Genomic DNA, 12,599 nt, shown 5'->3' on the forward strand with positions numbered 1-12,599 from the left:
GGCTCAGCTGACCCATGAGTCAGCCAAGTGCATCGAGGCCGCCTCCATCCTGAACGGCTGTAGCCAGAAGGAGCTGCTGCGGCCCTGCAGGGCAGGAGGAAGGCTTCTGACAGCCGCCCCCAAGTGCTGCTTGGGCACTGTAAGGACGCCTGTCAGAGGCGCTTGCTTAGCAGCCACTGAGTTAGAGCAGCAAGCGTTTCTTGTAATGGTCTGGGTCACTGCTGGGCTCATCCTATTGCCCAGAGTCAGATGACACAGCAGCCCCGGGAGTGGCTACTGAACCCCACATGCCTTGTCCAGGCAGCTGATGAGCTCAGAAGCTGGAGGGTCCCACAGTACTGCAACCCCTCCAACTTATAAACCAGGGGGGCTTCTTGTGTTATGCGAACCCAGTCAAAAAGAGAAGGGGGGGGTCAGAAAGCACAATAACCCACACTTAAAGATTAGGCATGGGCTGTTGTTGAAATGTTGGTTGTTGAGTTGACTGAACTCAGCCAAGATAAGAAACCTTGGTGAACAGCCCCAGTTCACAACCCACCAACAAACCACAGCTTCTCTTAGTTGGTTATTTGTGGTTCACAAACCATGGCTTATTAGCCTAGCTGGATTCAGGGAAGACAATGGCCAACTCTGGAAGATCAGCAGGAAAAGATGCTACAGTGGCTACAATGGCCGGGCACAAGCCATGCAATTTGTTTAATTAGCTGAATGGCTTCCTGTGTCCTCTGAACCTGGTGAGGTGGGGGTGGCTGCAAAACTGCCCTAGAGCCCTACAACAAGCGTGGGTTCTGACATGGCTCCTTACCAAGGCTGGACGACAGCATGGCCCCGTGCAAGCAGGAGTGTTGGCTTCCAGCTGATCCTCCAGTGCCAGCCACGAAACCATGGTCCAGCAACAAAGCACTCTGAACCCTCAGGTGTAGATTGCCATGTTGCCCAAACCCAGCCAGAGATAATCCTTTGGATCAATGACTCCCCACGACCCTTTTTCACTGGCTATGCTGGACCCCATGTTCTGCCAGAGTTACAGTCCAAACAAACTCTCCTCATATTTGAACCAGGAGAAATCAGCTTCGTTCCAACCCTAGAGCACCATACCATCATGACCGGCTGATCTCATGCCGTGAGACTCTCCACTGAAAGCAAACACACATGCGATAAAATTCAATACTGCACTTTCCCTGTTCTAATGGTCAACTAGTGGTGTGGTTCCCCAAACAGCAGCCCGCTCAGCGAGGGACTCCTGCAGTCACCTTCCTTGTCAGAAGGAACGGCAAGCTGGAAATGAACCCTGGGAGCACAAAGGAGCAACTGCCTGTGCAATCACAGCAGAGAGAACTCAGGACACCCCAGAGCAGGAGAGCTCCGGGCTTTACAGAGCGGGAGCGGAGGCAATGGCTCCCACGCCTCAGATCTTGGGAAATTCTCCTCTTTGTCGTGCAGGGAGGATGCCGCGGCACCGAGGCATGCACCGATGAGCCGGTCAATATATGGGAGCATCCGCTGAGCAGGGCTGTGCAGGCACACTCAGAGAAGACATTCAGCACAATGGAGATCAATCTGCCCAGTCATGACAGAATTTCCAATCGAACCTAAAAGCACTTTGTGGAGGTGAACGCTGCGGCCCGCGGCAACTGCAAGGCTGTCGAAACAACCCTTCTGGGGAAGCACACACACCAGAATCCAGGCTCATTTTACCAAGTTCCCCCAGACTCCAGGTCTAGCCCTAGAATCTGGCCCAAGTCGTCGTCGTCCCCGGGGCAAACCTTCACACGCCAGAGCAACCCAAGACGATGCCCACAACGTCGTTCGACATTCCCCTTTGGCAAACTTGGGCCGGGTATAAAGCATTCAAGACGGGCACCTGAAAATAGCCCCTTCCTTCGTCAGGGACAGCATCTCACCTCATTATCAACCCCCCCCCACCCGGTGGAAATAGCGACTGTCCACCCCTCACTGCCAGTCGGCCCCAAATCGAGCAAGCCCTCCAGGCGCCTCCACAAACCCACCACTCCGCGGGAGGAGCAGAGCATCCCCTCACCTTCCACCTCCCCTCGCCACCATCCATCTGGGAAAGGAGCCAACCCGCTCCCACGGCTCCAAACCGGCAAGACAAAGTCACCTCCGCGGCGTCACCCCAACAGCCTCGCCTCTGCCGCCCAGGCTCTCGCCTCTTTGCAATAATAATGGCAATAATTTCAGAATCCACATATTTGACCCCATCACCTTCCTACCAACCCCCCCCCCCCCCGCCGCCGCCGCCGCCTCTCCACCATCGCGCAAATGCTCAGATCTCCATTCGGTGCCGTGGGGATCCGAGAGGGAAGGGAAACGCCACGCCGCCCGCGCTCCTAACGGAGCCATCCGGGCATCCGCCCAGCATCTGCTCGTCCTCCCCATTACGGCAGCCGCCTCTTCCCTTCCGCGCCCGCCCGCACCTCGCTGGCCGGCAGCACGCCCGGCGCCGGCCGTTCTCCGCGCCCAGGAGGGCGCGCACAAAAGCTCGCCCGGCGCCGGCAGCATGTTTGGGCACGGAGGGTGGAGCCCGGTTCTGCGGGAGGCCCACCCGCCCGGTCCGGTCCGGTCCGGTCGAATCCGGGGCGCGCCTCCCTTGCCCGCCCCACCAGCCCCGGCCCGCAGGACTCACCACCTGGCGCGCTATCTCGGTGGCCGCCATGGCCCCCTCGCCGCCTCCAGAAGCCAAGCGCGCTGCGAAACTCTTTCCGCGCCGCGGACGCTGCTCCTCCGCGCGACCCTCCGACGGCCTGACGGGCGGGGGCAGGAAGGGCCCGGCCACTGCGGCACCGGCGCGGGGAGGCAGGGGTGGGCGGGCGGGCGGGCAGGCGAGAGAGAGAGCGGCGGGCGGCGGGCGAGAGAGAGAGAAACGGGGCGTGGACGCGGCTCCGAGCTCGGCCACTCACTCGGAGCCGGCAGGGCGCAGAGGAGAGGGGCGCTGGCGCGGTCCGCCCTCCTCCTCCTCAGCCAGCTCCTCCCGCTCTCTGCCGGGGGCGGCCGCACCGCCTCCTCCCTCCTCTCCCTCCCCCTCCTCTCCCTCCCTCTCTCTCTCGCTCACTCCCCCCCACCCCTCTTCCTCGGACCGAAATGGCGCAGGCCGAGTCCGCGCGGCGACAATGTGACTGCGCGCCTGCTTGGCTGGCTCTCAATGAGGAGGAGGAGGAGGAGGCGCCGGGGACGAGGGAGGAAGGAGAGGGCGGAGGGAGAGGCGAGCGCTCCGGCTTGCTCGGCGGCCCTGCAGCCCCCGCTCCACGCGCCCTCGCAGGCCCGGCCAGGCCGGCTCCCACCGCTGGAGCGCTCCGCGCCGCCTCCCGGCCGCGCAGCTGGATCCTGCGCACGCTTCCCCGGGAGAAAACCCCGCGCGATCCAAGGCGATTGGACCGCCGGCGAGCAGCGGGCCCCGCCTAGGATGGAAGTCGCCCAGCCGAACCGTGGCCCCTTTTGTACAGCATCAGCCCACCACCATGATTCGCACGCGTGAGCCCCGTTGCTTTCCGCGCGCGCGCATTTCCCGGTGCCTGTCAGCGCCGCCGGACGGTTAATGATGCCGAAGACCGCATCGGCCTCTCTCTGTTCGTCGGAGCAGCTGAGCAGTGGGGCAGGACTGGGGCCAACAGTAGGCATGGGAACTGGGCCCACCTTAGGAACCGGAGAAACTGCCTTAAACGGAGTCTGGGCCTCCGGTCCATCTAGCCCGGTATTACTGGCACAGCCGGCAGCAACAGGGTTTCAGGCTGAAGTTTTTATAGTCCTCCCTGAAGATGCTAGATAGATAGATCGAGCCTGGGTGGATGAAGGGAAGCGCATCGTTCCGTGTGGAAATTCACTGCCAGCAACCCGGCTGGCTTGAATAAGGGATCGGACAACTCCCCGGAGAAGTGGCTATCCGTGGCCACGGGTCCTGGTGACTCAGTGTCACCCCCACCCCACCCCCGTATCAGAGGCACTACGCCCAGGGACACCCATGGCTGGGAAACATGCCTTCTTGTGGGTCTGCCCATGGGCTGCTGTGTGAACAGCTGGACTAGATGGACCCTTGGCCTGATCCGGCAGGGCTGCTCTTCCGCCCTTCTGCATTCAGGGTGGAGGTTGTGAGCTGCAGCCCTTCCCTAAGGAGACCCCTTGACACGCTAGGGCTGCGCAAACCTGTCCCAGCAGCTCTCAGTTCTGTGCCTGTTTACGCACAAGTCCCACTGGGTGTCACTGGGCTTACTCACAGGTCAGAGGACATGGAGCTGCACTCGGCATGTGGCGAATGGAGCACTTTCATCCTACCCTTCCTTCAAATTGCTCAGGGCCACATATCCAGTGCTTCTGCCTCTCCCGCACAACAACCCTATGTGGTAAATTAAGCCAGGCTATTGGCCCAAGGTCATGCTGTGAGCAGGGCGAGAATTCGACCCTCGCTCTCCCTTGTGCTGGTCCTGCACAGATGTGGGGAGGGAAACAGAATGGTCTGTAATCAACACACATCCTCATGTGCATCAAGATAGAGCTGGCTGAAGGAGGCGGTGGTGGGAGTCGGTTTGAAGAAGGCCTCTTTCTTCACAGGCTGGGGATGCTAGGAGCTGCGGTCCAGCACATGTGGAGAGGACCAGGTTGGTAGAAGCCTATGCCCTACCACTGAGCACTCCATGTGGAGTCCCTCCCATGCAATCCCCTAAGTGCACGCAGCCTGAACATGGAGCTGGAGCCATGCTGGGCACACTGGTCCCACCTGGCATATCCCTGAGAGGCAGTGTCCACAAGGACCCTGCTTGCTTGAACACGAGCTGAATTCTCCACACGATGAGAGGCTGTAGCGTCCAAGTGCTCATGGGCGAATGTCTTGTAACACTGGAAAGATTTGCCCCAAAGTCTGCAGCAGGGCTGTGAGACATGGGACTGGGGGGCAGGGAGGGGTCACATCTGGCCTGCTTGGGGGCAAGAGCCAGCCCTCCCTGGTTGCCCAGCTGGCCACGCCCCCTCGTGCTCAAACACCAAGTGCATTTCCCAGCAGGCGCACAGTTTCTCCCAGCGTCCTAAAAGGCTTGGATGCTTCTCATGATTTCCGGGCAGGGGGAGCTTTAAGCAAAGCATGCTGGCATCTTGGCCTTTCCCCATTTGCTTTGGACCCTGCCCACCACTAAGCTGTGACTCTAAGCACTTCTCTGAAATAAAATTTTGGCTGTGGACTGGAAAACGTCTGGTCTATGGATAGTGTTCCATATTATACATCCAAACCATCCATTTTATTGCTCTTATGAAGACAGGAGATCCACAGGACTCTTCTTCATTATCTGTCAGTGGAAGAGCCACTCTCTCTGGCACCCTTAGGAGTGGTCTGTTCTACCGAGACCTGTCCTGCCATTTCCTTTTCCTGCTCCTTCGTATTATAGAGTTACCCAGATTATCCAATTCTATGTTTCTGGGCTTTTTAGATGGCACCTCAGTGTTTTCAATCTTGAGCCCCGTTTCTGTGTTTACAGAGAAATAGGATATAAATATAGAAAAAGATGAAGGAATCTGTCAGAGTCGATTTTGGAAGGGGCCTCAGCCAACATGCCCCAAGCTAAATGGGAGTGGGGTGAACTATGAATTAACTCAGTTGGCTGGAAGAGGCTAGTGGTGGAAGGGATTAGAAGGGTGGGATTTGCAGATTATTAGTTCTCTCTGCATGCAGCCTAGACTGCAGTTTACTGTGAATTTATTTTTATGGTTCCTCAGGCACCCTGTCTGGTGTTAATCCAGGATGATGGTTAGTGGACCTCAGGCTTAAAGGATCTTCACACCTACGTGCGTGCACACGTTTATACAGTGCTCCTTCACAGAGTGTCTTGTATTTTTAATGATAGCATCGCATTGACTGTAATGTAATAAAAGAGGATGTGCGTCTGTCTGTCCATCTGTCAGTGTCATGGTGCTGAGCCCACAAAACCTAGACACCTGAAACGTTGGTGTGTGTGCTAAGGAGACTCCAGGGGTCTGCACTTCAGGGTTATTTTTTTTAATGTGTGCACTAATTCCAATGTATCCACATGCTTGAAGCTTGTGGTGATATTGTCAGCTATTTGGTAGAGTTCCACAGCCAAGCAGATAGGGCTGCATTCCACGGAATCTGAAGCCAGGGGAAATTAGGCGGTTGCATCTGTCCCTTCCCCTTTGCCAGGGAACATATCCCTTCAGGGAAATGGGGAGGACAGAAATTGAATTCCTGTGGATCCCTAGAAATGGGTTGCAGTGGTAAACTTGAATTTAGGGAAGACCTAATAATACAGATAAACATTGTGATGGAAAGTTCTTTTTAATTTGTGGATGTATCTCAACATAAATGGATCCACTGCCTTTTTTTTACAGCTAAAAACCTATATTACAACATTGGAAGGCCCAATGGACTCTTTTGAAAACAGTGGTTGAGGATTTGATGAAGCATTTGATTTTGAATGGGTAGTCTTTGGGCATAATTTAGAAACGGATACATATTTGGTTATCTGGGCTGCCTTGTTGAAAACTCTACATAATTATCCCTAAGAATAGTAACATATTTTGCTCTACATAAAATATTTTATGTATATAAATATTTTTTTCTGACTTTGGTGACTCAATACATAAAGGTATAGGGGCACAGTGTATATGTAGTCTTTGCAATCGATTCACCCAGATTTCATGTCAGAAAACTGCCATGCTCTATTTTAGTTCTTTGTTCTTTATTTGGGGTTTTGGTTTTGCTTTTTGAGATGCAATTAGAACACAGTCAGCATTTAGGAAGAACCTAAGGCCACAGCACCCCTAGTGGCCACATCTGGAAATGCCCCTAGACGCCGGTCGTGAAAAAGCGCCCTTGGAGACCTTGTATGCGAACATCTTTGCGGTCAATGGGGAGCAGCCTGTGCTGCTGGCTTCTTCCTTCTGCTCAGCCCCACGTGGCGGAGCGGCACAAGCGCTTGGATTCCTTTTAATCAGTCTAGACTTTTCTGTTACAAGTTGTTACTTTAACATAACCTTGTGTCTTCCACTAGTCAGAAAAAACAAAACAAAACCGATTCTTGTTACAGCTGGAAAGATACAATTGTCTTCCGTTGGATGTAGCAAGACCGAAGTGAGCTAATTAAGGAAGATACAAAGCTGTAACCTTATAGACACTTTCCTGGGAGTAAATCCCAGTGAGTTCAGTGGGGCCTCTTTTTGAGCAGATTCGTCCATGGTCGCTCTGTTCCTGACACAGAAACTCAGAAGTTAGTTTAATGGGGCTGATTTCCTGGCAAATAGATATAGGAGTGAGCGTAAAATCTGTCCTTTCAGGTTCTACAAGTCTGCTTGCTCTCTAATCACCATCAAGTTGGAAAACATTACAATACAGTGCAAAGGGGCATTTCGTTGCTGATTTTAGACAAAGTGCCACATATGTTTTTGAGGGCTATACAGATGAAAAGAAAAACAGCTTTAAAAGGACACCTTGCTATTGTTACAGATATAGCTCCAGTACCTTGCTTGTATTCCATTTGCAATCTTCCCCTCTATGCATCAGTTTAACTCTTAAAATTTCATTCTGGTTGATACTGTTAACTCTAGGACCAATGCAGCAGTTGCTTTTCTGCCTGAAATTTATTCTGCGTGATGGAACTGCGGGAGTGCCTCTGTATAGGATGACCAGAAGCCTTTGGGTCCAGGGGCTTCTGGTCATCCAATGCAGGGCAGGGTGGCTGGCAGAGACCTTCCTATCTTCGCACCCTACGGATTTCTCCGGATGTTTTTTTTTTTTTTTGCTGGCTACAAAGGATGCTTCAGAGGTGGATAGGAGGAGGCCAGGGTACATTCAGAATAACTCGGATCCTGAGGCAGTAGTCTCCTCCCCTACCTGCCCCCTGGAAAAACCCCCTTTCTCCTCTTTCAGGGGGCAGGTGATGGCAGATGTGTCAGGTGAGGTTGGAGCACTGGCTGCATCCTTGGAAGGGGAAATTTGAACAATCCCTGGCACACTCGCCCAGGGAGAACAGAAGAGTTCCTTTAACTGAGTATTATCTTTCTGTTCTGTCTCTTGGCCACACACACCCTGTTCCTTGTCTCTATTTTACCCTTAAAACAACCCAGCGAGGCAGGTTAAAGTCATGCAGTGAGTTTCATGAGCCTGTGGGTGCTAGAACCTGAACCTCCAACGCCTCCAACACTTTTACCCAAATATGCCACTTCTTTGCCATAAATCAGTTTCAAAGACCGCATAATAACAAATCACAAATAATCCTAACAGATGAAGCTGATGATAATGAGACCACATTGCTACAGAGCAGATTTAAATTTAGGAAACTTACCTACCAGCCTTCAACAAAAAGCCCTAAATGGCTTGGGTCCTGGTTACCTGAAGGAGCGCTTACATCCATATATGCCCAGCCGCCCCCTGAGATCAGCAGGAGAGGCCCTCCTCCGGGAGCCCTCAGTGAAGGAAACTAGGAGGGTGGTTACTCGGAGGAGGGCTTTCTCTGCGGTGGCGCCTAAGTTATGGAATGCGCTCCCCAGAGAGGTCCGCCTGGCGCCGTCGTTATTTGCTTTTCGGCGCCAGGCGAAGACCTTTTTATTTAAGCAGCATTTTAACTGTTAGTATTATTTGATCTTACCTGGCCAGGGCGGCTTATTTTATATTGTATTTTTTTGGATTTTTAATGCTTATATTTATTGTAATTTATTGTTGTAAGCCGCCCCGAGGCTTTGGCGAATGGGGCGGCATAAAAATGTTTTAATAAATAAATAAATAAATAAAAACATTGCATAAGGGACAATGTCCCAACCTAAAACACTATTCGCTTGTAGAGGTTTTGGCTTTTGGGACTCTCAGTGCAGCCCCCTGTGTGTTTGCTCCTAAGTCAGTCCCACTGATAGTTCGCTGCCAGGTCCATGGGTACAAGATCACAACTGCAGCAGAAGGAAGGGGGCTCTTGGTGAGGCCAGGCCAGGGGTGGTGCTTCAGAAAGAGCTCTCACCACACTGAGCAAACTCTGGCCACAGGGGAATGGCTCCCTCTCCTCTGGAAGTGTGATGCCAACACAAAACGTTTGTAGCCAAAGAGCAAAGAGGGCTTCCCATCCCAAAAGATGGCACCGCGACTCTGGCCTGGCTTGTTTGCATACCTGTGCATGAGCATTTGTTTTAAGAATGTATGTGCTAAAGGCACTTTGGGGACAGCTTGCAAAGCAAACAAGGCCATTTCAAATAAAATGAATAGCAAAATGATTATGAGAGACAAAGGCCAATAAAACAGCAGACTTGGATGGCCTGGGAAAATAAAGAGGCCTTTGTCTGGCCCAGAACAGACTTCAGAGCAGGCGGCAGGTCGGCCACCCTGTGGAGAGCATTCCATGGGCAGTTTGCCACCGTGCTGCCCTTCAGCTTCCAGCATACCATACTGCGCAAGCAGCTGGTGGATGGCCTCCCAGATGATTGCCCCAGGCAGTCCGACTGTGTTGGAGAAGTGAGGCTGGGGTGGGAACATGCTTCCTGGTGTGAAGGGGCAGATGACCCACCCAGGGCTCCATGGACCACATGGACAGGCGCCCCCTTGGTCCCCTCTGATGTGCTAGCCGGGTGCTGCAGCCGAGCAGTTGGCCAGGGCCCTCTCGGCTGCACATGGGCTCTCGGCATGCACAGGGGAGCCGCCCCCCGATGCTCCAGGTGGAAGCCTGCCTTGCATGTGGGCAGGGCAGGACCAGCTGGGTTTCGCTCTGCGTAGGTTCTCCCTTGTGTGTATGAAGGGAGGTCTCCGGCCCGAGAGAGGACTCCTCGCCCCTTCCTTTCCCCAAGCCCCTGGCAGCTTCCAGGCCAGGGGGTGGAACTTGGGAGCAGAGGGGTGAGGCCACAGAGGATGACCAAGCCTCCATGGGCCCCTTCGTGGCCGCTGCCCCCCCCCCCCGCCACAACAGAGCTCCTGCACGGTGCCCCCCTGTGCTGAAGTGAAGACGTCTGAGTGTGTCGGAGCACACTGAGAGAGAAGCATCACCCCGTTCCGAGCATAACTGTCCCAGCGCCCTCTGTCCCGTGTGAAATGTTCTATACGTCTCTTCCCACGCCCCTTCCCCTGGAATGATCGGCCGCTCGGCCGCCAGAGGGCGCTGCAGCCACAAAGCTGACCAGGCTTTGAACTGGGAGCGGGCCGAGAAAAGCGCCTTTGCCTTCGGTCGGGCTGCTTCACGATCGTCCTTGCGTGGGAAAAGCAGGGACGGCACCCTTTGAACTCTCCTACCAGCCTTACCTGCCTTTGCGGTTCTCTCCTCCCTGCGAAGAACAAACGGTGCAGTTAATGATTAATCAGGTATTCTTCGCTGAGAAAACAGCTCTCGGAAATGACCGAGAAAAGCCTTGACTTCACCACAACTCGCAACTGGCAGAAGGGATCAGAGGCAGTCTTGCCACAGGGATTCGATGGAGGCCGCCGTGGGCCTGAACCCCGTGGGAAAGGCTCGCCCCCTGAAGCCAGTCCACTCCCGACTGGCCTCGCAACGCTCGCTCGTGCTCCAGTCAGGCTTAGAATTTACATTCCACCCTAAAAATAATTTCAAATGAATCAATAATAGAAATATAGTGATGAATTGGGCTAACTGCTGGCAATGCAATGCTTTTAAGCATAACTTTTGGCAATGCTCAGTAGCTGTCTGTTTGGGGAGGGGGTGATTGTCGGATAAACATTTTTCGCCGCAGCAATTTAAAAGAGATTTGCAAATAGACACGTTCTCATAAACAAACCGCTTGCTTCTTGTTCGGTGCAAGCAGGTGCTTTGTCCTCTTCTGACAGTTAAAAAAATTATATAACAATACTGGAAGGATAAATGTTCATTTTCTGTAAAGCAGCAGATTGAGCATTTTATAGTGCTTTCAGTATCGAAATGAGCAGGTGTGGAGAGGCCAGCTTTGAATTCTTATATGGATATTTATTTATTTATTGTGATATTTATATGCCATCTTATTGCAAAAGCCTCAGGACAGCTTACATAAATAAAATACAAATATCAATATACATAAATTATAACAAAATATCAACATAAACAAATCAACCCACTCTGGCTGCAGATAGTTTGTTTGTGTTCATGTAAGAAATGAGAAAGCTGTATTTTCATTCATATACACACACACACACACACACACACATATATCTATATATGCATTTCATATATATTCACTGATGCAGATATATACAAATCTATGTGTGTCTATCTTAAAAAAAACTTGGGGAGAAATAAAGATAAGCTTTTACAAAGTTTGAGGCACTTGACAACTCAGCAATCCACACAAGAGCCCTTCAAGGTAGGCCTGTATTCTTAATCCCAGCTTGCTGATGCACAAGGAGCCGAGCAAGGGGAGCTAAGAGAACAGTAGGTAAGCCAGCAGTGAGTCTGTGGCAGAGGAGGGCAGACCAGCTCTGAAAGGGCTGCATGCAGGACAAGCTCCCTTGACAAATCATTTGCCTTCGCCCCATTGCCGGACCACTGTGGCTACTTGGAAGAAGTCCGGCTCTCTTTGCATACTCAAAGGGCTTGCCTCAGTTAGCACTGACCACCGTATACTATGCCGTCCCAATTGCACTGACACGAAAGTTAACCTCCACCAAAAGCGCTGGAGTTACAGCAACCGCAATTTCACCATTGCATCAACCAGAAATATTGAAAGGAGCTGGAATGCACTGGCGGTCCTCCTTCAGGAGTCCAGCATGGGGGCAAACTTCCTCCTTTCCACCCCACCCGCCTCTTTCCCGCCTCTCCCCACGTATGTTCTGGTGCTGTGCGGAAGGTCCATTGGGCCGCAGTCCCTGTACTGACTTCCCTGAGACTGAGCCCCATTAAGCTCAGTGGCGCTTACTCATGAGTAGACACATACAGCATGTTCTGTTGGTCCACTTCATCTGCACATTTCGATAATTCTTACAACAGCCATGTGAAGTAGGCGGCTCTCATTTTGCCGATATTTTAGATCCCGGGCTTGGAGATGGTCAAATGGGAACAGTAGTTTCCCAAATCTTTGGTCTTAACACAACGCTGATCTGTCTCAGATGCTTAGGGGGCACCTCAGCCACATTTCAGAGAGGAATGCTATTCATTTTCAGGGCTGTGAAAGAAGCACTTTGCATGTGCTCAGAGATACAGTCATCTGCATATATGTGGTTTGGGCTTGAATTCTGTTCCAGATCAAGCTCTGGATAGTTTCCTCAGTTCCGAACTCAGGTTAATTTGTCGTGCAAGCTGTGCGCACCACTAGGCCCCCTCAAATGGTTCCCGAAAGGCACCTTCTTCTGGGAGCGATGTGGCAGGTGCAGGGCAAAAGAGGAGAGCCCGTGTGTCTCCCGCAGTCCCGATCTCGCCGGGGAGACTGGCCGCACCTGCTTCTCTCCTTTCCCCTGCGCAAGAAACTCTAGAGGCGTGGCGGAACGGGGCAAAGTTCCTGGCTCCCCTTCACTGAGGAGCGACTGCGAGGAGAGACGGAGCGAGGAGTCGAGCAAGGCGCCTCTCTCCCCACTCGCGAACTCGCCTTAGGCAGGCCGCTCCCTCCGAGCCTCGCCTGCGCGCCGCGACGCGGGTGGCAGCAGCGCCGACCTGCCCGGCCGCGCCGTGAGAGCGGGAGACGCA

General features: G+C 53.1%; 1 protein-coding gene across 3 annotated transcripts in view; it reads right to left on the reverse strand.

Annotated features, from left to right (window-relative positions):
• The window catches only part of SEPTIN6 (septin 6), a 52,966-nt gene extending 50,153 nt beyond the window's left edge, over nt 1-2,813 (reverse strand). Inside the window, exon 1 of one of the 3 annotated variants that reach the window (XM_044427259.1) lies at nt 2,648-2,812. In XM_044427259.1, coding sequence (XP_044283194.1) covers nt 2,648-2,677 — 30 coding nt within the window. In that variant the 5' untranslated portion in view covers nt 2,678-2,812. Of the gene's footprint in view, nt 1-2,647 lie in introns of all 3 variants that reach the window. The other 2 variants (XM_044427257.1, XM_044427258.1) reach the window with 2 other exon arrangements.
• Between the last annotated feature and the right edge of the window lie 9,786 nt (nt 2,814-12,599).

Source organism: Varanus komodoensis, unplaced genomic scaffold (genome assembly GCF_004798865.1).
Source record: "Varanus komodoensis strain SLA01 unplaced genomic scaffold, ASM479886v1 scaffold18_3, whole genome shotgun sequence".
Lineage (NCBI taxonomy): Eukaryota > Metazoa > Chordata > Lepidosauria > Squamata > Varanidae > Varanus > Varanus komodoensis.